At 38.1% G+C, this 24,559-nt stretch overlaps 1 protein-coding gene across 12 annotated transcripts in view; it reads right to left on the bottom strand.

Moving 5' to 3' along the window:
* Positions 1–1,917: 1,917 nt before the first annotated feature.
* Positions 1,918–24,559, bottom strand: part of UNC79 (unc-79 homolog, NALCN channel complex subunit) — a 119,826-nt gene continuing 97,184 nt past the window's right edge. For 11 of the 12 annotated variants that reach the window (XM_061463853.1, XM_061463855.1, XM_061463856.1 and 8 more), the window contains 8 exons: positions 22,469–22,546; positions 18,076–18,165; positions 13,471–13,646; positions 11,562–11,748; positions 10,043–10,240; positions 7,821–7,898; positions 3,648–3,689; positions 1,918–2,961 (listed from right to left, as the gene is read on the bottom strand). In XM_061463853.1, coding sequence (XP_061319837.1) covers positions 2,761–2,961; positions 3,648–3,689; positions 7,821–7,898; positions 10,043–10,240; positions 11,562–11,748; positions 13,471–13,646; positions 18,076–18,165; positions 22,469–22,546 — 1,050 coding nt within the window. In that variant the 3' untranslated portion in view covers positions 1,918–2,760. Of the gene's footprint in view, positions 2,962–3,647; positions 3,690–7,820; positions 7,899–10,042; positions 10,241–11,561; positions 11,749–13,470; positions 13,647–18,075; positions 18,166–22,468; positions 22,547–24,559 lie in introns of those variants that run through there. The other variant, XR_009745173.1, reaches the window with a different exon arrangement.

The raw sequence follows: 24,559 nt of genomic DNA, 5'->3' as shown, positions 1-24,559 counted from the left end.
CAGTCCTAGAGCACATTGTTATCATAGCATGTAAAACAGCCAGAAAAATAACTGTGTGTTTTTAGGGCCTTTAATCTGCCACAGCTCTAATGAGATGTTAGAGAAATGTTATGTATAAGATAAGGCATGTATGTGGATAGTAACCAATGTGCTGCAAAAGCCTTTTGTTTGTGTGATCCTATGTGGAGCTCAGACAGTGGCTTTCTCAATAGGCAGCAGGAAAGCACTGCGAGGCTCCCAGCGCAGAGGTTACCCTCGCTTCCAGGACACCAGTTACACAATCCAACAGTACAGCACACCATAGCCACTGTGGGATTTTAACCATCTCTTCATCCCACGTGCCCTATGCTGTTGAAAATGTCATAGTTCAACGCACAGTGAATTAATTCTTTTACTAGGTCGGGCTCGGTAACAAGCACTGATTTAAGCAGCTTATTGCAACAGATGCCTAAACGTTGCTCTTAAACAGCAGCTTTCAATGATCAGACAGGGAATGGTTTCTGCTCCTGGTGACACATCTCAAGACATGCAGCATGGCTGGGTGCACGGCAGAGCAGGAAAACTGGCCTCTGCTATTTGGTAGCTTTTTCAGGGAACACCAAATGTTGTTTACTTCCTAATTTTCCTACAGAATATAAATTGTTGCTCTGGGCTATTTCAGAGAGATAATACAAGTGACTCATTTGAGTTGTATATTGACCTCAGGCACTGTGAAGATGTATCTTACAGTGCTTTTAAAAACAATTAATGCAGATTTCTGTACTTCTGCAGATGCCTGGAGTACACTCGAGACTTTCATGAGGTGTTAAACTACACATACGTGGACAAGCCCCATGTTATATGTTATTAGTAGTCAAAATATCCCTAATCATTGCTCATACAATCTTCCAGGCTGCATTCTCTACATCATTTTTGTTCTTTCTTCCCCTTAGCCAGTCAAAAGCTGGAGAAAGAAAATGTTACCCTCATTACCACCATGACGATCTCGGAAGAAGCTGTCCTTTATCAATTCATGCAGGTCTCTGCAATCTCAATTCAGCATGGCAAAAATGAGTGCGTGAAACACTGAGAAATTACAATCTGGTGGATCTCCTAATACTCTTCACATGAAGATATAAATGTTTTCCAGAAACTAAAAAACCTTGCTACTCACTTCAAGCAAATACAAGCAAAATTACTTACAATTAAATAGCTTATAATGTATCTTAGATTTTCTTTTGGGTATACTGGTCCATATTAAGCTTAGACTATTAATGCGTTAATCTGAGAAGGAAGGAAAGCAAAATCAGTTTGTCTCTACTGAAAACACAGTTTGCTTTTAAGCAGACTAGCACGCTTTACTGTCATCTGGTTGGTTGGTTAGTTTTGGGGGGTTTTGGGTGTTTCGGTTTGGTTTTAAGACATAATGGTACTTTAATGGCCTATCTGCAAACATACGCATTTTTTCTTTAGTAAATGCACTGAGGAAATACTGACCCTTCAAAACAACTAAGAATACTTTACAGATACGCCTTTTCACTTCCATGCAATCAGGGAGGAAAAACATTGATTCTGAGAGTGGTAAGAAAGACTAGGAATTTAATAGCATTCTAGTACACAACTTAAATATGGGTTTGTTATTCTTCTAAACAGTGTATTACAGGAATAAATACAGAAAATGCAACTGTAATAGCACAGATTTAAGTATTAATTTCAAGAGGTGGTAAATCATGGTCTCTCACAATTTTATGTAAAAGCCACTGACTTGAGTCTCCTTAGATTCTAATCAGCTTTGGCTGAGTCCCTTAATGATATTAAAATCCATCTGTTATTAAACATCTTGTTTAATACAACAGTTTGCAAATGCTTTGATTCATAAGTATCATTATGAAAAAGTTTAGGTTCAGTTTGCAACATAAATGCTGTAGACATCAAGAATAGGTGTGGGATATCCATTTTTAATTGCACTGTTCACAAGTATTGACAGAAGAATACAATACATTAGTCACAAAATTAGAGGCTTCTATGAAACCTACGAAGAAGAGCAGCACAGAATCCATGGAGTAAGTAAAAGCAGTATTTCAAAAAACAAATCAGACTTGGCAGTTTTGGAAAACAGTACTGAAGAAAAGACAAACAAATCAGCACAGTTTAACAACCTTATTTCTAAGTGCACTTTATAATAACTCTCCTCACAAGCTGCTGTTTTCCCAGAAGATGATGACAAAAAGCCTCATTAGAAGATCATGGTTTTATAGTGACAGGTTTTATTGCATTGCCAGCTGTGAATCTACAAAAAAAAGACCCTGCCCCCCACCAAAAAAAAACACCCTCCTATAAAGATTCCTAAAACCCGTTTTCTTTTATCATCAAAAAATAGCAACAGAGCACTTCCATATCTTTGTGAATACCCACAATTCTATTTAAAAAAAAGTTAAAGAAAAGTGATTTTTGTCTTAGCTTCAAAAATAATATAAAGAAACATCTCAAAACAAGATATCTCAATGATCAGATATGTTCAATGTGATAGACTTAAGTCCAATCCTGCAAATACATGTTCATGAATGCAGACTTAAGAACCTATTGATCCTGAGTAAAATCAAAGATTGGCAGGATCAGGCTCTTAGCTTCACGCATTATAAGCTTTTCCACAGTATGTCCTAGGCTAAAAAGTATAGATACAGTATATACTCTGTATACTGATTTATACAAATGGTCTCTTACAGCTCTATCCCTGTTATTGCTTGGCTAAAAGTGAACATTTGGAACAAATTACATGAATCATAAAGGATAAAACTGAGATGCAGCTTCTGACGACTGAATTTCTACTTGAGCCATTTTAAATTGGGTACACTGTAGCCACTTGCGGAGCACAGATGAGCTATTGTTCATTTGTCCTGACCCCTGTAACATCCTTAGGCTGTGATGGTTGACATTGCTCTGGATGGCTTGGAGCCGAAGCTGGAGTCCAGCAGATAAATGCTGTTAAAATAATGCAAAACATTCAGTTTCTTTCCTTTACTGCATGAATACAGCAGCCTGAAAGGTACCGGTTGATGGCCAGAGAAAGTTCCTCCACTGCTCCAGTGTCACATTTCTTTCTTCAACATCCTGCACTGCAGCATTGCCATGAAAGGCAAATGTACTTACAGAAACAATTCCATACTGAGACCAATCCCAATGCTTTTATTCTCATCACCAAAATCCTCTTGACTGGCAAACCACACTCATCCACCTTGCTCACTCTTACAAATAGGGCCAGCTGGCAAAGTTTTACCCAAGCAAACAGGTCCAAAATATCTATCTGCTGTAGAAGCCAAATCCACCTCCTAAGTCAAGAGTCCCAATCCTGACTTGACAGGGGACTCTCAAGCCTAATACAGCAAGAAAACCAAAGCTCAGGGAACAACCAATCTCAATGAACAGGGAGGAAAGGCCCTGCCACAGAACTAGGGTAAGAAAAAGTGTTTCAGAAAGGAAAGCAGTACTGATCTCAGGATAAGTATCTTAGCTGATGATGTTCTGTATATGCTCACATTTCAGACTTTCATCTGGATACACTAATATGATCTGTTTTCAGAGAGTCAGGAGAATCTGGATCTTATTTCCACAAATTAGAAAAACGTGTAATACTAAGAATAAAAAGATAAGTACTAGAAACAACTTACCTTTAGATTTGACTGGATCATTGGCAGCCACATTGGTATGAGCTATAAGAAGAGAGGTAGTTTATTATACAAGCGACTGTAAATATACCCCAGTTACTGTGAGACAGGAAGGGTATATCTAACACATTTAGCTGTCCAAATGGACAAAGCCTGAACCACAAACCTCGAAATGTGGTTATTTTAAAATGTTACCCCCTGATGGGGCAGATGAGTCTGAGGTAAAGAAGCCAGCTTCCCTTGTGTGTATCTTGATGAATCACCTGTAGCAATTACTGATATCTTTTTTAAAGCAATAATGAGGGTTACAACATAAAAACTTATTAAAGAAATAACTTCTTATTTTCCTTGTGAGGGTGTTTCTGTATGTGCAGGTAACAATACTGGAATAAATACAGTGAACATTTTGCATGTTAAGGTATACATCAAGAACTGAAAAAACATCCAGTAGAAGCTGCTAAAAATAGAAATAGCCCAGATACTTAAATGGTAACCAGCATTTATAAGCCACTAATCACATCAGTGCTTCACTGCAGGCCTGTAGGCCTGGGAGAACAGGTGAAAACTATCTAGAATGACAAGGTGAGGAGGTTTGTGAATCTGTCACCTATGATTGGATTGATACGTATTTCAGTCCTTCAGAGAACCTTTATTTCTGAGTAAGTACAACATGACAAGCTCAGGCCTCACAGATAAGTATTCATGTTCTCCAGTACTAATTTAACCACTGAGATTATTGTTCTAAAATGTTCCTCCAAATGGCATTAAAATTTGCAATTTGCCAATTATGCTACCAGGAGCTGCAAGTTAAACCTAATCACTATTGACAACATTAGATAAAGCGCTGTTCCCCTTGCCCAAGGAATGATAGTTATTTCAATTTCAGTGCTCTTTTGCTGGAGAAGCATATGCAGCCCTGTCAGGACTGATTACTTAGTCTACCACATGAAGAACCATATTCAAACCTCAGCATTTACAGATAGATGAATGCTAAAACAGCTGGAATGCAGCCAGATGCAGCAGATGTGCAAGTTCTTGTATATCCTTCCGTAAGCTCTCACACTAAGTGCTTAATAAGACCAGTGACCACAAGTCCTCATGTTTTTTTTTGGAGGAGGGAACAGGTAAGCATACTGAGAAGCCATGTTCCAAGCACCATTGTTATCAACAAAACATCACTGAAAATTTCATCCGGAAATAATGAAGCTCCTTTGGAGCTAGGCAGTGATGACAGGACTGACATCAGAAGTACGTTAAGCAAGGAAGGAAGCTCGGCAGAAAATTCAGGGTACCCCTCTGCACCTGAATCAATTCAGTGGACATCTTTTACAGTCAGCTGAGAGAATTAAGCACTTCTCACAGCCAGTTCATCTTGTCCCATAGCAGGTACCTAAAATAGATCAAGATGAATCATGTCCAAAAATACCTGTTTCTTTCCACTGATTATAAAGGGCACGCATGGAAACTAGGTCATATTGATATTTATGTTGCAGAGGTCTAAGGTCAGATAACAGATCATTGTCCTCCAGCACCACTTCTGTCTTCCAGGGTGTGGACACAGGGAAATGAAACCTTCTGCTGCAGGAACAAGCAAGCAAACCCTCCACTCTGACATCTGCCAGTTATAAATGAGACAAGAAATTTTTATTGAAGCATTTGAGTTTTATTACCTAATCTCCAGATAGCCTTTTCTTCACAAAGGAAGAATACATAAAGCTAGTTAGAAAGAAGAGCTGGAAGAACAGAGTGCCATCACACACTGTCAACAGTTTATATTGTCAACAGAATTATGTTGATTCCAGTGGAAGTTTTGATGGAAACCAGGTGGAGAACAGGTTGAGCACAGCGTTCTTCTGGCTTCCCAACTCTGCTGCCTGCCCAGTTCCCTAGAGATCTACCCTGCAGCTGCTGGAGCTGCCTAATCCCTTGCTTCTCTGGAAAAAACACTGTGGTTGCTGAGCTGCTTCTAGGCTTCCAAATTCCCCAGACATACATCTGATGGTCAGATGGAGAGCTGTAATCACCAAGGCGCTGGTCTCCATCATCAATGGCTGTCCCGGGATGGCTAGTTTCCCAGTTCCTTTGATATAGAAATGCCCAAGGAAAACTGAACACTTTCATTTCAGCCCTCTTAAAGCAGAATGCTTTCCCTCAGAGGAAGATACAATGAATCAAATATATATGTGGGTTTGTGTGCATCTGTGAATGCATATGCAACTTACTCCAAATTAGAAAAAAAAAACCAAAACATAACAGTTGAAATAAATTTTGTTTTCATCACCAAACTGGTAAAGATAGTCTAACACAAGATACAAAACATATCCTCTGAGAAAACAGACTATAGGAAGCAATCAAGACATGTTTCAATGCTATCAGCATGAGTTTAATATAATAGCAAAGGCAAACACAATAACAGGAGGAGGAAAACTCACAGCACCAACACAAGGAGGAGATGAAGGAGTACTCAGGCATAAAGAAAGCTCTTCTTTCAGTGAAGGACAGCTGAATTGTTTACATCTCTTGTTTTAGGACCTATTTTCCCCACAGCTGTCATACAGAAAATGGCCATCTGATATAGCTATCCCATAGTCCACTTAGCATCATGTCACATGCAGCACCTTCACATTGTGGTCCATTAAAAATATGTGTGTCCTCAGACATCCTACTTCATCAACAAATGAAGTTTTTACAACACCTGATTCCTTAGGTGGAATAAAAGGCACTACAGTAAGTACAATGTCAAATGATCAGGCTTTATCAAGGCTACTGTGCTCAGTTCCAAGAGGGAGTCATTGGGAATAATTCTGCCAAATGAATTTCTGATAGAGTATTGAGAACGTTCTGCTAAAAAAAAAATCTCTCTCACTACACTGTCAATGAAAACTAAACTTTGTTTGAAAGGCTTATATCTAAAATAAAATTTAGAAAAAAAAGTTAATGCACAAGATAAAATTGTTTCATTATGAAGCGCAGGGCAATAAGAGATTGTCTAGAACAGAACAAGCTACCCCAAAAACTGCCCAGTCAACTAAATATTCAAAGAATTGTCATCCTTGCAGACTTCTGAATCGGGAGTAAGAAAGTCCAGATCATCTTCACAGCTACTGAAGAAGATAGTCTCAAACTTGATCTTTTTTGAATCACAGAAATGCCACCCACTTCCTGGTTCTTTCTGCCTCTTTGAAGGACTTTAAACATACAGCAAGTCTTTCCCCAAACCAAGACACTTTTCAGGTCTACAGTTAGTTTTGAAAAAAAAAAATCATAACCTGGGACTAGAAATCCTACAATGCTATCATGTAAGTATATTGTTCTTGCAGGATTTCACATTAAGGCTAAGTAAAGGAGATTTTGCTACTCAGATTCTTCTCTTCCATGTCCCAGACACTGCACATGAAAGAAAGCTTAACACCTTAATTTTGAATTTCACAGGTTTATGAGCTTGATTTTGTACTAACAACTATGTTCTTTGATTTAGCATATTATTGATATATACTAACAAATATAACTCCCTGAAAGTATTCATTTGAATTGTGACAGGAATATGGCACTAAAGGCCTCTCTTTTCACAGCTTTAAAAACATTCTCTATCCTTGTCAAATTCTGGGCATTCTGGACTGGCTGAAAGAGAAGCCTGTCTTCCAGGGACAGGCATCACTTTAATATCCCTTAGTGCCCAAGTTTCTGTAGTGAATCAAGTCATTACTGACTCTAAATCTGTATTTTCACAATGAGCGTGAATACTTTCATGCTAGTTGACACCAAGACCTTCAGTTTTAGCTACTTTATTTTCAATTCCTGCTTGAGCATAAAAGACTGGAGTAAAACAACACTCAGAATTTTCCTTCATAACAGCAGCGCAAATAAAACCCAACATATTCCTGTTAGATTCACAGTGTGTTTAACTACTTGATTTGTTGATATTTTATGTGAAAACTCCCTTCAGAATAATGCAATGGGAAAACATGTAAAAAAGTCATTGATTGGTCTTTTCACTAGAGAGTTTATTTTTTGTATGCTCTACCAGGTTTTATTTCTGCAACAGCATTTGACCTCAGCTTCCTCCACTTTCTTTTTTTTCTTTTGAGTGTGAGGGGAAGCAAAGGACAATATGCCTGGAAATCACAATAGACAGGCAACATCATTAACTAAATACTTATGGTGTGGTATGCCTACCTTTACAAAGATAGTAGAGTTGCATTCCTGTAAAGCCTCCATTAAACTGATCACATGCAGGCACACCATTTCCACCATCTGGGAGGGGAGAGGGAAAATCAAGCATAAAACCAAATTAGCGTCCAGCATAATAGTGTTGCAAGCTAAGCCAACAGTGTCTAAAAAGAATCTTCCTGTATTTGCTTAGCACTTATACTGAATCACTAGATGCGCATTTCTTAGCCACTGGCATATAAAGTTAAATATTACATGAGTACAAAAGGGACATTTTTCTTTACTTATTTTCTCCTTGATGCAACACCTATCTGTTAAAAATTTCAAAGTGCTTGAGGTATCTCAATTCAGATCACACATCAAAACAAGTTGCCTTCAGCTTTGTTCTTTTCAGACATTATAAGTCCTTTGAAATGTCTGTGTAGTTCTCATCAATCAGTGTCAGAAATTGATATTTTTATTTGCTGAATCTTTGAAAATTAACATATCCACAAAACCCATCTTTTTCCCCCCATCAAAAGACAATTTATTGTTCTGAACTGGCAGCAAATCCATAATTCTTCCATTTTGTACCATGAATTATGACAGATGCAAATATCAGTTATTTGGTAGTAGACAGCATTTTATGTTTTATACTGTGTTAATTCATAGGTGCAATGAATTCTTGGCCAGCAGTGAGTATTTACAGTGTCTGTCTGAACTATGTCTAAATTCCCCTTGATAATAATAAACTTAGCTTTTATGTAGTGCATTTCATCTTCAAAGCGCTTTACAAACACCAGCTAATTAACCTGACAATGCCCATGTGAGACAGGCAAGTATTATTATCTACATTACACAGAGTAATAGCTGCGGCAGAGAGTTTAATAACTTGCACTAAAGCCACATAATGAGATACTTTCAGAAAAAAAAGACTGGAACTTTGGACTTCCAGGTCATATTCTTGTCCTAAGGCTTGACAAGAAGCCTTTGTGTCTAACTAAACTACTGGTTAGTTAGAAACATGCATATTTCCTGTTCATTCAAATGGAGCTTCCATGAACTACTGTTCCCAACAGTGGTTTGTCAATCACAGAGACATCACTAGATGTCAGAGGCTAAAATACCATTTAAATACAACTTAGGTGGTCCTTGCCTGATAAGGACAAGACACAAGGGAACAGTAACCGGTTCAAAGACTTCCAAGTACAGCATGCAATTAGAATTCAAAGGGCAAAGGTCCCTACCTGCCTGGGGTGAGAGATGTTTCACATGGGGAAAGGGGAATTACAGAAAATAAGTTCCATGTAGGTAGCAAGTCTCCATTTGAAAAAGTAAAACAAAGAATGAAAATCCCAAACCTTAACAGCACTCAGAGGATTGGGCCACATAAAGAATCTTTCTCCCTCAAACTAGTATCAGGTTCTCCAGAGTCAGAGCTACTAATTACCATCTCAGTTAAACAGTTTTGACAAGTCATGACAGAAGTGCGATGGCTTTCTGGAAACTGGGAATCACAATATGTGTTGCCTATCAGAAACAAGCTCTCAACTTGGGAATCATTTGTCAATGGAAAGCAAAGGTAGCACCTATAAGAAGGGTGCTGGAACTCCTCTGGGTTCTTATGTTACTATGCTGCTCCAACAATAGTGAGTAGTTGAGATAACGTGTAAGCATTTGTTTATTTCCAGAAAATGGTCTGGACAATTTCTGAACAGAGTAAACACTTCCCTTTCAAACCTTCCCTCTAGAAATACCTCCTTCAAGTCATTCATTACCCAAAAATCTTTCCAGAGATATAGATTATTTTTCATGAGTAACCAATGGGTTATGAATAGTCAAGTGTCAGCATTTGCATATTTTTTCACCATTACATGGTTACAAAAATATTTAAATGGATGTTCACAGAATTATCCTACACCACTTAGTTGCTCCTGTTAGGCAGAGTCAGATGAAAGAATAGGACCACTGTGAAGGGTAGGAAGATATATAAAATGAGACCTTATGCAGGGAGCCTTTAATACAACAAGCAAAGACCCTAGCTTTTGATTCTGTTTCAGGCACATTCTGGCTAGTTCCTGTTTCAGAACATGGCAAGGTTAACCACTATTAATTAGCTTTCCTTGTAATTTCTCAAAAGCATCGAAGTTACTTTATGATGTTATTCATAGTCTGATGTATTCCACTGAAACACTTCCAAGCCATCTGAGTTTAATCTATACTAAATCTGTACACAGCGCCTAACTCACCACTTTGTTATGTGCCATTAGCTGTAGGATGCTAGGTGTCACTCGGCTCCAGAACTCCAGGGCTGTAAGGATTGCTGTAAAGCTAAATTCGTTCTGATTCTGGACTGTTGGCGCTACTGCTGTCTGTTCACAATACACTGTCCAGAGCTGAGCAAATATAAATGCATGGAAGAGGGAACACATGTGCAGAACAGATGTCTGTAGAAATAGAAAATAGAGGAAAACGTTTATTTAAATAAGCGTATTGAGATACAGTGCAGAGGCTTCCATCAAAGCACTGTGCAGCCTTGCCTCTCACTTTCCCACATATTTCCTTCTCGTTAGGAATGGGTAAGTCAAATGCACTTGATAATATCTTCTCTATGTTTAAAAACTGTTTTTATATTTCCAGACTAAAAACTGCATTTGCAAACACACACCCCCAGGCAATCTTAGTGTATGGCATTAAGGTCAGCTGCTTTAAAGGGAAGGTTAGTTTTGCAAAACAGCTACTCAAGACTAGTTCTGAGATTTTATCGATGAAAAACTCCACCACAGCCTGCGGAAAGCCTGGAGGCTCTGGCATGTATGACTCCCTGTCAAAAATATCGCTGGGGCAAGTCATTCAGATCACCTGAAAGAAAGGACATTATACACAAAACATCATCTTACATATCTTCTGTTAATCTGCCACCCATTTCTACCTTGCTGGGACAGAACTGTTCACAGTCAAGGGAAGCAAGTCTTTTGTGTACTCAAGCATGGCTCTTTGCTAACAAGTATTATATATGACAGTGTCTGAGCTTCCAGGAGTGCTGGATGTTAACTAATTCATTACAAGAAAGATGTTCCTGGTCCGAGATGTTTTCTCAGTTTACAAGTGAAACAGTGATTCATGCTCTGTGGCAGTATGACTGCACCAAACATTGCAAGGGTCGCTTGGTAACTGGGAAGAGGTATTTGAAGGAAGGCCAAATAAATGAATGGGAAGCACCAGTGTCTTGGCTGGGTGGGGGGAAAGAAAGGGGGATTTTATGTACACGATAAATGAGTGATCATTCTGCTTCTGTTGCTAATAAAAACCTGGTTATTGTCAAAGAGTGCTGCTGTATCTGTGTTAAACTACTGTCACAGATGGCTTATAATGTGCAGTAACTCTTGAACCATCACTGCTTGTAATTAACTTTTGATTATAACATTATTTATAGGTTATCCAATTCTACTATACAACTAGAATAAATTCTGAGAGATTTCATCCAGAGATGTCCATTGCTAAAGCTTCAATTTGGAATTCATTTTTTTCTTCCTTATTCCTGAGATATTTTGAAATTGTTGAATCTCAAATTTAATTGTAGTTAATTTTATCAACAGTTTTCTATGCATAAAGAGGCAGCTATGCAAGAAAAAACAGAGATTTCTTTCCCTAAATCCCAGGTTTTAATGAGGTTTTACCCCTTCTTTTTCCTTACAAAGACATAAATGTTTGCAAAAATAAGGCCAATATATAACACATCTCTGCTTAAAACACAGAATCCCTTACCTTTGATTGCTCTGGAAACCCAATCAGAATGACAATAAGGTGGTCAGCAATTTGTGAACCCGCATCCAGTGGAATAGGCATGCAAGATGATGGAGAATTTGGACAGACAACATTGTGTGTCAGAGACCCCAGAAGTAACCAGGACAGCAAACGAATGTGTGATACACATTCTATGAACTCTTTGGGCCTGTCAAGAAAGAGTGGATTTTACAACGATGCTAAGGTTTCTGGTTTTCCACAAAATATGGAGAATCCTTGTGCACACTAGGCAGTCTCAGTGTGCTGGAGGCACAGATCATTGGTACAGCTTATGGGGAGACTAGAATCACACAGACCTTAGGGCACTTGACATACCACTAGCAAGTCCAACAGAACATATTTGGGGGGTCTAAAACACAGTCTCTATGCAAGCCTAAAACATTCAGATTCACTGGTTCACTACACAGTGATTTTTAAGACAAAAATCATCAGATGGGAAGTGTTTTGAAGTGGAATGCTCCTCTCTGCTTCCCTGGACAGCACATGGCTGAAGCATAAGGGCAGAGAATTCATTCCACAGGAAGCTCCAAGGCAGGCACCATACCTTACTTCCACTGTGTTCCACTTCTTCATCAGCAGAGTTAATTTCTCTTTTTCTTAACCTCTCCTTGGAGAGTCAGACTGCATCTTTTTGAGGGCAGGGGCTATGTTCTTTTGTGACACTTATGTATTCATTCACTATCTAGTATAATCTCAAATTGTAAAGCAATGCAGTTATATAATCTAAAAAGGAGTAACACTTCTCTAGTGTCATCTTGACTGTCCCCTTGCTACTACCAAGTTCAGATTGCACACTCTTTTGAATTCATAAGCAGAGGAAAAAAAAAAAGGGTTTCAGTCAATAAGTCATTACTTCCTAGGCAACTCTCACTACTGTTTTTAATTTCTAATTTGATGTCATTGTCAAGGACTCATAGAAGCAAAGAGGCATACAATTAATTTATTTTTTTTTTAATAGACTCTGACACGATGCTTTTCCTCAAGTACCTTTAGGGTCTTAAAGAAATTCACTACCTTCAACTCAGAAAACATAGTTGGTTTTTTTGCATGTAAGAAACTAAAGCACAAGGAGGTAACAATTCCGTATTTCCAAAGCCAGGTATGTTCTACATGAAAGTACGTGTAGATGTATTTTGGTCTTGATAAACTTAAAAGTCTTTTCCAACCTAGTTGATTCTATGTATCTACAGCCTAAGCAACTTAGTCCCCAGAATCCTGGTCTGGGCAGGTAGTCTGGAACAAAACCTGAACAAGAATACAGGCTTGTTGAAACACAGTCCCAATGGTCTACACTCAGAACATCTACTTTGTTGTCATTGCAAGACAAGGAAAAGTATCTCCCCCTTTTTTTTTTTTGAAGATAAAACACTGCAAATTGGGGCTTCTCATAGTGAAAAGGGACAAAAAAAACTTGTCTTGAAGAACTGGATTTCTCTCATCTAACTTCAACAAGATGAAGTTAGTAATTTTATCATCATACCAATAGGCTGACACAGTTCCCTCTCATCTGTACTCCATAATTTCAAAGGACTTTTCCCATTGTATTCTCGATAATTCCCAACATATTTTCTATAATTCTAGGACTGATCTAGCACCTGTGTGCTTTTCACTGTCTTTAACTAGATCGAGAATCAAGTTAATTTCCAGGGTAACTTCAGTCAAGCCAATGAAGTTACCATCACCGTTCCTTTAGCATCTACTTTAAGTAGTGCATTGATGGATCAAGGAGCTGCTGAACAGCTGTTACAACATTCCACAGCCACCATTCCCTACTGCAGGACGTATCTATGGAATCTGGCAATAAATGCAGAATTTTGTGATGTTTTCTAACTAATTTAGTATTCCTTTTTTGTGGAAAAACCATTCTCACCCTTGTTGCATTGCAGAAGGAGGATGGTAAAGCCAAGGCAAATATCGGATCACAGCTTTGTTGTCTCTGTGGTTTCCCCGGGTGATTTCCATAGCAGCAATCTGAGCTAAACCAACTTTCAGATGTCCACCAAATGTGTCTTCATGCAGTGGCTGTGAACAAGTCTTCATGTGGCTCTGCAAGACAAAGATCTGATTTCCTACCCAAAAAGACTATTTCACTTGAACTAAGTTCTTCCAGGTAACAAGGTGTTCTATTCCATTTCCCTTCAATTACTTTCTCAGGGTCTCTGAGTCTACAAAACTACAGAATAAAGGTCAGAAATAGATTTTTTAAAAAATTCTCCAGTCCCTACATAGTGGCAGCAGCTTTATGATGCAAATCTTTCCACAGAGGAACATATTTTCAAGAGCCCACACAAAATATGAATTGTGCAAAATGTATAGGCATTTTCCACATCAGCAAACTCAACAGCTGACAAATGTAAACTAAAGGTTTCATATCCAGACAGCTTAAGATAAAAGGATCTAACCAGATTTAGCTAGATAGCATCTGGGCAGGAAATGCCTTCCCTGTGCAATATTCCATTTACATGTACAGAAATTAGAAAATTCACCAGCAGTATGACTTTGTTGCATTATTCAGCTACAAATGCCTTTAAGCCCTGGAAATGAAAAGGTTAAACCTTTTACCAAGAAACATGCAGATATTTATGCCTGGAAAGATACTTTATTTTCCTGCTTTGTCAGTTCTAAAGAATGTGTCATTAGTGCTTCTTGTGATACTTGTATATTTCTAATCAAGCTAATTTTACATTACCTTCTTTTACTAGACTAACAGAACACATACTGAGTGTATTTGCTTGGTTAAAGGAGAGCCATATGGTTTGCACAAGAAAATCCAGGTCATCAGCTATTAAATTACAATGTGATAGAAAACAGTGGACCAATAATATCTTATAACCGGTAAGTATCTGACCCCAGAAACTTAAAACTCTGAAAAATCACCTACTTGAAGTTTCTTTTAAGAGAAAAGGTTATGTACCAGCTTGAATATCTAATTGACTTTCTCATAGAGCCAGGTAAAAAGGATAGACAGGTATGTAGGCAGATACATTATACATCTTCCAAAATTGGAGAATTTTCTAAGTAAAACCTTTCTGAGCTTTACCAATTAAAATGCTATCCCAAAGGGAAAAGAAATAATAAACTGAACAGAAACAATAAACTGGAATGTGATTATCTTGCAAATTAACATTTATACCTTTTTTATAATGCAGTTGCTAATACGCAGGGCTGAAAATACTTAACCTCTTTCAAAGAAGCTATTTTCAGACATGAAAATAAGACACTGGAAATGAAAAAACAACTTAAACTATTTCTGTTCACTGCATTTCTACAGAGAAGGCATTTCAAAATTTGAAAACCAAGGATAACTTTCACTGTTGGGATTGTAATTGGTCATATAAATCATACAGTAGTCTTTGTGTTGATTTAGTAGGCCAGATGCTGTTGATAATACACACTTGTAATAAGAAACTGTACAACTGGATAATCTTAAGACTCACTTCCTAGGACACCTCAGTTAAAAAAACCCAAGCAACATGAGTAAATATATTAAACGAACTTAAAGGATTTGAATTTAGATGTTGCAAATTTGCTTAAAGTTCAGACTATTTGTAAACTGAGAAACACTTGCAAACACTTTAAACTGTGTTAGAACCATAGAATACGTTTATCTGGTCTGATTAAACAAGAACTGCCTTTTAATTTTCCCAAGGCAGCCAAAGCTTTTTCTTTACAATGCATAAAATTAGGGTTATATTTGACTCTCTTATTACATTAATCTTACATGTTCTCAGATTCCTCAGTATTACATGGTTAAATCAAAACAGTATAACATGCTAAACCACGTGGTTCTGACTTAATTTTAAATGGCCAGACTACACATTTGGGAAGCTTCTTGTCTAATTTCAAACATAAAAGTGAAGAACTGGATAAAATTTTAGCTCATGTCCCACCTCTATCTGCGTATAAAAATTTTAAAAAATAGTCCTACTGAGCATAACGAATTACCACCCTATCAGACTTAAGCATTTTAAGAGCATTTCTAAAGATCAAACTACACTTCAAGGGAGAAGAGGCAGAATAAAAAAGTGGAAATGGCAGAGAACTCTACATAGACGCATTTTACACAGAACAGCGCATACCTGCAAGTATTTATCAATAAATTTTCCCCATTCCTGGTTTCAGATAAGTTCATGTGTTATTGTGGAACTGGCAAACCACATGTATCTCCCTCATTTATGGTTCATTTGCCTACCTATTCCAAAAGCAGTTCTGAGCTGTAAGAGAAATGGGTGAATAACTTTAAAGGATAGAGTGGGAAGGCAATCCAATTCAGCTGAAAATGATTAATTAAGTTTGTGCTTTGAAGTCAATTTCTACTCTGGTACAACAGGCTGCTTCCCTTATTAAAGTATTTTTTTAAACTCATTGGGATTCAAGGCATATGGCCAACAGGGAAAGAACAGAAGGTATATTTTGTCCAGTAAAACAAGGTCACTGTGAGTTTCAAAAGACATGAGTTTCAGTTTAGTTGGGATTCTTCTTCCTTTGTGGTATTATTAACTTTCAACAAGGTGTCCCTTCCTGGGGCTGAGGTAGGGTGGAGGGAACAGAGGAACAGTGCACAAGAGAGTGTGTGAGAAAATAGTAGGGTAAAAGTTCTTTCATTGCTTCGTAAGTGAACTCCAGTACCAAAATCCATTACAGGTTATCATTTTTTCTGTCTTGACTGCCACAGAATGCTTGCATGAACTTGTGGCATGAAACACCCCAGTGCATTTCCAGTAACTTTCAGCAGAGGACTGGTGCAGCAGCAGAGAAGCCCTTTCAAGGAAACACTATACTGACTTATCAGCAAAACAGACCAGCAACACCCTTTATTAGCAGATGTACTCTGTTACAGAAGCACAGCAGTTCTTGATGTTAGAAACAAACACAAGACCTTATTCAAAGACCTTCCCTAGAAGTTCACGTGTACCAAAGCCCAGGCATGTAAGCAATGGCAATGTGATTCACACTGGTCAGAATAGGACAGCTGTCTCTCTGTATCCAGCAACTGAGCTTTAGAGCACATAAAAGCAGCTTAGAGGCTATATGACTATGTCCAGTGACAAAATGACCTCTTCCAGTTGACAAACTTCCCCTCAAATCATCGAACTGCTGGTGCACAAGAACTAAAACTCTACTGCTAGACTGTAGAATTGTCTGCATCCTTGAAACCAAAGACTCTCCTCTGTAACAGTCCCTCTGCTGCACTCCCACACCATTCACCTGTCTTGCCAGCTTTGCAGAAGTTATGAGGCATCAAGGGCAGTCACACCACTTCCTCCGTTTTATGTACTGAAGGAAATTCACCCTTGCGCAGGGTACCAGTATCTAGCTAAAAAGACTACACTCTAACTTTGCCTGACATTGAGAAGTGACAGATGGCTGTGCTATAAGACAGGTGTCTTGCCTCTACAAAACCAAGGATTTTAACCAAAGTTTCACCTCCAGCTCTCTGCTCACTTCGTATTCAGCTTCAGACGGTACAACAGAACTATCTCATGGGTAGGTGTTATGCTACATAGAATAAATATTGCCTCTCCACAGCATTATGACTACTGGCATATTAGCTGAAACATTACGTTCTTCATTTAAGCTATTAACAGTAGATGCTACTTTGCTAGCAATTGAAACAGCAACACTTTTATTATTTCCTATTATCCAACAGCAATATCACTTAGTCTATAGTTCTTTTCTGAAACACATTAAAGAATTTCCATTTTGTAGGAAATTTAATAGATACAGACTTCCCCTATGAAACAGAAATTCCAGGTTTTGACCAGCTAGGAATGTTTTCATGAAATTCATTCCTAAATAAATTATATTATATTGACAGAATTTATTGTCCTATCTCACCTCTTACAATTTGGCATCGAAATAATGTACAGAAACCAAAAAGCAGTTCGGACCACAGAGGTAAGAACTACTCAGTTTCCCCAACATCGACAGACTATAACCTGACAATGAAAACAACAGTGTCCATAAGAAAAAGGACACCATCCCCACCAGCTTTTTTTTTTTTTTTTTTAATTATGGTGAATTACTGCATTTTGATAATTTCTGAATTTTCAATTCACTGAAGTATCTGCTTGTGTATATAAGAGGCACGCAAATTCCCCCAGAGGAGTGTAATTAGTTGTACAGGCAAAGGGGTTTATGTTTCCATGGGTTATATTCAACACGACTACTTCTTACAGTGATTTCAGTATGACATTAGCATACCCTTAACATTTCAGAAAAACCAAGCATGCATTTTTACTGTATGTTCACGACGTTTGAATCAGCCTGCATTTCAACACTGCATAAGGTACTTTTTACTGATCCCCCAGAAGTGTCTAATCTGTAACAATACTAACTTTTTTTTTTTGAAAGAAAAAAACCTGTCAGTCATTCTCAAAGACTTCCTACATTTCTCCCAGGCAGATTCATTTCAGAAAGCATATTTTTTATAAAAAGCACATATACTTTAGATTAATGTATGCACAGAACCAACCTTTAATTTGGTTAAGGTATGCATATCTGCAATGAAATCCAGCACTTCCCCAATATATTGCCTCATGCATTCCATTGCCGCTGTTCCACACTAGAACATAAAAGAAATAAGTTTAAGTAGCAGGTTTTGAATATGTTCATGTCTTTGTCTTAATTTCTTGTTCATCAGAACACAGTTTATATGTATCAAGTTCTTTATTTCACTTTTTACTTAGATTACTTCAGCTGGGAATATGTATTCTTTGATGTTTTCCTTCTCGCTGTAATATGCCCTTCTTATCTGATGATAATATAAAAAGAGCCCAGTCACTGCATCTTCTTCAGGCATCATAAAATATTCTGTGATGGCAAAATAAGTGACTGATGAAACTCTCACCAGTTGACAAGTCATCCCAGAAAACAAAATTCAGTCATAGGCATAGATGCCCTTATGTTCACATTAATTCTGATGTAAAAAGAGATTAAATGACTGGCTTCATGCATTTTATGTGTAAAGCATCAATTAACTAAACATCAATGAAATTCAAGTGTTACTTTTTTTTTTTTCCTGGGATATTTCTGAAGCAAAATCTTTCAAAATACAGCATTCTAAAAGCATTTAAGCTAGTTACAATTTTCAAAATGGAAAACAAGGACTATAAGGGATAAAGTAATTCCTTCATGAACTGCTCCAGTTTGATCAGAAAGGTGTAAGCATTGAGAACCAACCTGTGCCAGAGCAAGAACAGCCTCAATGGGAAAATAAAAAGAAATCTGGTACTTCCTGTATTCCCACAGCACTAGTTTTCATAATCTTTTTCCTAGCAGGAAATACAAATCTGGCCTTCAGCTAGTATGGTGTGCAAAGCAGTCAACAGAACAAAGCTGTCAGATTAAATAAAGGCTTCAAACAGACCAGAGAAGCTTTCAGAAGGTGACATGACTGACGCACTAGGTATCATATAAACTTCTGTTGATATATTGATGACCTGAAGATAATGCTAGATAAATTCAAGGAGAACTATAAATGCCTCATTCTGAGGGGCCAAGTAAAAGCAATGCTTAACTTCTGAGGCTAAATACTAAAATTATCTAATTAGGTATCTTTCTGAAGTCACCAAAAGCTACTCTACCTGAAGTTACAGGTTCAGGGGAAAATACTGCAGTAAAGTTTACAGGGGAAAACCACTCTTCTTTGACCTCTATTTAATTACCTGCACTTTGAAGCACAGAGACTGATTACCCTATCTGACTATACAAAAGAACCAGATTTAGTTTTGATCACAAAATTATTAAGCCATAATTGAGCTTTAGTAGCTGAAATCTGAGAAACTGCTAGCATTCTATTTTGAAGCAACTGACCTGGGCACTTCTCATTATGTATGTTAATATCAATCTACATGGTGCTGAACTATGCCACCTCCTGGCTTTTCAAATCCTATACCTGTCAGTTTCCTTGACAGAATAACAAACAGTAAAAGAAGGTCATTGGCAGCATATCCTCCATCCACTTTATGTGGGCTAAGGGACCTAAAATACTGAATAACAATTATAAAAGATACTATACTCAAACCTCTGAAAATAATGCTCAGTTGCAAAAGAATTTTCACCAACCAAGATTTCCCCCCATCTATTCTGTTTCACTCAAGCAGTAGGCAGCCTGATTCTCTTTTTCTTCCAAAATCACAGAATCACAGAATAGTTAGGGTTGGAAAGGACCTTAAGATCACCTAGTTCAAACCCCCCTGCCATGGGCAGGGGCACCTCACACTAAACCATGTCACCCAAGGCTTCGTCCAACCTCGCCTTGAACACTGCCAGGGATGGAGCATTCACAACCTCCCTGGGCAACCTATTCCAGTGCCTCACCACCCTAACAGGAAAGAATTTCCTTCTTATATCCAATCTAAACTTCCTCTGTTTATGTTTTAACCCATTACCCCTTGTCCTGTCACTACAGTCTCTAATGAAGAGTCCTTCCCCAGCATCCCTATAGGCCCCCTTCAGATACTGGAAGGCTCCACGTGGCCTTCTTTTCTCCAGGCTGAACAGCCCCAACTTCCTCAGCCTGTCTTCACACGGGAGGTGCTCCAGTCCCCTGATCATCCTCGTGGCCCTCCTCTGGACTTGTTCCAACAGTTCCATGTCCTTTTTATGTTGAGGACACCAGAACTGCACACAACACTCCAGGTGAGTTCTCATGAGAGCAGAGTAGAGGGGCAGGATCACCTCCTTCGACCTGCTGGTCATGCTCCTTTTGATGCAGCCCAGGATACGGTTGGCTTTCTGGGCTGCAAGCACACACTGCAGCCGGCTCATGTTCATTTTCTCATCAAGCAGCACCCCCAAGTCCTTCTCTGCAGGGCTCCTCTGAATCTCTTCTCTGCCCAACCTGTAGCTGTGCCTGCGATTGCTCCCACCCAGGTGTAGGACCTTGCACTTGGCGTGGTTAAACCTCATGAGGTTGGCATCAGCCCCCCTCACAAGCGTGTCAAGGTCCCTCTGGATGACATTCCTTCCCTCCAGGTATCAACCAAACCACACAGCTTGGTGTCATCGGCAAACTTGCTGAGGGTGCACTCAATCCCACTGTCCATGTCAGCCATGAAGATGTTAAACAAGACCGGTCCCAACACCAATCCCTGAGGGACACCACTCGTTACTGGTCTGCAGCTGGACATTGAGCCATTTTAGCTCCTTTTAATGATCTATTTTATATGGATCTCTCGCATAGCAGTATTTCAATCACCTGGTTATTTTTATCACAGTTGAAAATGTCACAGTTCATCTGTTTATACAGCTGGATGACTACACAATTTGTGGCTGAATCAAGCACAGTGTTCTCTCAGATCTGAGGTATCTATGAGCAAATGTAATTTCCAATGTTCTTCTAATCAAAGATACAACTACACAAAAATAGTATTAATTCCAGTTCAAAAACCAGATCTCACATAAAAGTGTTTCCAAAGAATAACAATCATTCATAACTGTACAAAAGCCGACCTACAAATATACTGCGTAATGCGGTTGCTGTAACTATGAAAACACTTCTGAAAACTGAGAAAAATTGCTAGATTCAGTTATCAGTCAGAGAAACTACAAATCTCTTTATGGAAATTGAATCAAGAGTTCCTGGACATCTGCTCGCCATAGCAAAAAAAATTCCAACAGTATAAACCCCTAAATGATTAAAGTATGACCCACCTTGGCATTCATGATTTTCCAGCAGCTAAATACAAAATAGCTTCTGGCCAAATTAGAAGCCTCTGCATTTAGCAGAATCTGCAGGGAGCTATTTTTCAAAGAAAGTATTTCTATGCCAGAATGGAAAAAAAATGCCAAAGGAAACTAGACTTAAGACGCACTAGAAAAATTATGTAAGAGGCACTAGAAAAATTATTATATTAGAAGTACCTGGAATAAGTATTGCATCCTTGAAAGTAAGCCACAGAACATTGTATTTTTCTAAGACCAAATTAAAACCCCTCCATTGTCCTGCTGCTCACTTACCGCCCATGTTTTAGTCAGCCTGAAGATTGGAGCACTCTGTAGGCCTGACACAACTGCCATAAGAGCATGCAGATTATTCAGCTCATACAGTTTCTTCGCAGTTTTAATATACATACCTTCTAACACCAAGGTTAGTCCATCTATTTAAAGCAAGTATAAATCAAAATATTCTCTCAGGAAAAAAGGTATTATTAAAATTTGCACTAAGAAAATCACACACTTCAGAAGATATATGGGAAAGATCCTATTAGGTCACTCCTAAAGCTAACAGACATACATATAGGGAAATGAGTGTTCCTCAACTCGTGAAGCAGATCCGGGCTAACCCTCATCCATCTGTTTGGGTACTCAGTCATGTGTGTCATGGAACAAGACCTCCTATTGTGTTACTTCCTAACACATTCATCAGGTGCATATTCTGTGCCTATGTAATTATGAGTACTGGTAATTTAGCTACACTCATCAGCAGGATACAGATGAATGCCTTATACATTACCAGAAAAATATCACTGAACACCCTTCTTTAACCAGATAGTCTTTTGTGAGATTGAAGGCAATAGCTTGCGGCTTTCCTCCCTCCTACCATTTTTTGAGGCTTCAGCTGGTCTGTTCCCTACATAGAACCACAGATCTCAGTTGCTATCTTGAGCACAGACACTTGGCACTCCATCTAAGTCAGTTACATGGATAAAGATTATCAGTGAAAGTAAAGGAGGCAAAATGAAGTTCAGAACTTTTCCAACATTAACAAAAAGGAAGAAGCACCTTAACCTCTGCCTGCAATACAACTTGCCAAGCAGAAAAGAAATTAAAAGGAACGAACATTAAAATGAAGCAAACAGAGCTGAATAAGATATATTGTTTAAAAAAAAGAACCAAGAGGTGGAGTTTGATTTAGTACTTACTCCAGGCATAGAAGCAATCATCTGTTTATGCAAGATTGTCGACTCAGCTAGCTTTGTTCCGGCATCTGCACAAACAAACTAAGAAGAAATTAAAGATAAGTTATTTTTGAATTATTTTTGGAAGAAACTGAAGACACTAATAAGTTATTAATTACCTTATTAAAATCAGATCTCTTCTTGCTTTTATTCATGGTAATTTGCCTTTGGAGCTCTCTTTCTTTATAAACAACCTAGTTAACTCATCATTATAAATGAACTTATTTTAATGAAAAAAAAATCTGACTTTAATGTGCTTACTTAACACATACAGGCTGTGCAGAAGCAATCTGAAGGATATTATGTAATAAATCAGACTTTCTTTATGAGCAGAAATATGTATCTTTGCTATTCCTTGCATATATCAAATGTTCTTCATAGAGTAAACCATGACAGAGGATGATGAAGGCAGCATGCCATGTCCTTCACTGTGATATTACAACATTTTCACTGAAGTTCTATACAAACAATTTCAAAGTATTGGTATTTGAAATACTTGTATTGTGTAGTATAACTTCTGCATAATACAGGTCACAATACTACAGAAATACAAGCTTTTCCTGACAGAAGGTCCGCATCATTCTTTCCTAGTAAAATATGTTTATTTGTTTTTCTTATTTTCCTTGCCTTTTTCTTCTTTCCTTATTTTCAGATCCCTTGACCTAAAATCTCTGATGTCCACATCATGCATATGTTAGACCTACTAATACTGTTACTAAATCATTATAAGTGTCAACAGTGCATCGGACATGCTGCAGATGATTTGCTTGTTCCTGAAACTTGTTGTCCTAATACTCTTATCTTTACTTGGGCAATTTCTGCCCATAGTGATGCAATGTAACTTTCTGAGAAAGAGCAGACAAGAAAGAACTGTAAAACTAAGGTCTAAGTCTTCATTAATAAATGAAAATTAATACAATGGTACCTTCACTGAGACAGATACTGACTACGCAGTTTGTTTTACAGTTGTGTAATGCATGTGTGTTAGCAGTCCTCTCACTGACTGACTAGTGCTCTTGAAAATATTTCCAAATATCCTTTAGAGATCTAAAATTTACCTTCAAACTTCCACAAGCTTTACTGTTCAATGACAGATTCAATCTCAGACTGCCTACCAAGACTTGAGAACTACTCAACCTATGCCTTGATGAAGTGTCTGCTCTTTGAGATAAATATCAGAAAGACAAACATGAGTTTAGATTAATAATCTAATTTGGTATCCTCAAATATAGGCCTGGCTCCAATTGACTCTTCTTCTGGTTAGAATTTATTTTACACCAGAATAAGCCGAATGGAAACAAAACAGGAATCTAACCCATTTCAGTTGAGAGATGGCCTGGTTCTCTTTTCTACTGCAGCTCTAATTACATGGGAAGTAGAAGAAAGCCATAGAGTTATGTGCTCTATCAATCCAGTGGACAGCTGAGTCTTAATTCAAAAACCAACCATGACTCTCTACTTCTTTAAAAAGAAGGACCCTCAATGGACTTAAGTAAATAGATGACACATTTTTCTCCTAATGCACTCTAGCTCAGAAGGAACACTTATGATACTGGGTCTACTGGACAACAGACGTTGTCTTCCTGTGTGACAGATCTCTCAGTCAAACATTTTTGTGTCAGTTACAGTTCTCTTGTACTACATCAGCTGCAAAAAAGGACTATAATTTTCTGAAGAATCTGGCCAAGTATATTCAGTATCCGCAAGCGAGTTCAGTGCACTGCTACAGACATTGTACAGCACTCGCTATGTAAGTCAACAAAAAACCCTTGCCAAAGAGAAATGTCATTTATTTCAGACAACACTTTCTTTGAAGGCAGTAATATGAAGCAGCAGCAAAGCAATTTTTACTGGTCTCCTATATGCTTTCTACATCTTTTTCACAAGGGAGTTTGGGTTAAATAACAGATATTAATTTATATGTGAAAAACAGCTGACAAACCCTATTCCATTTCTAACTAACAATTACGCCTTGTTTAGCTTATCTTTCTCATCATCGAACTGCCAGTTCCAAGTATCCTTCCTAAAGTTGCGATGCAGTCAAAAGAGAATGGG

The sequence above is a fragment of the Pezoporus flaviventris genome, unplaced genomic scaffold, assembly GCF_033815535.1.
Source record: "Pezoporus flaviventris isolate CSIRO_AGI_PZ_B2104156 unplaced genomic scaffold, CSIRO_AGI_Pfla_v1 ptg000036l, whole genome shotgun sequence".
Taxonomy (NCBI): Eukaryota; Metazoa; Chordata; class Aves; order Psittaciformes; family Psittacidae; genus Pezoporus; species Pezoporus flaviventris.
This window is presented reverse-complemented; position numbering and strand designations above follow the sequence as displayed.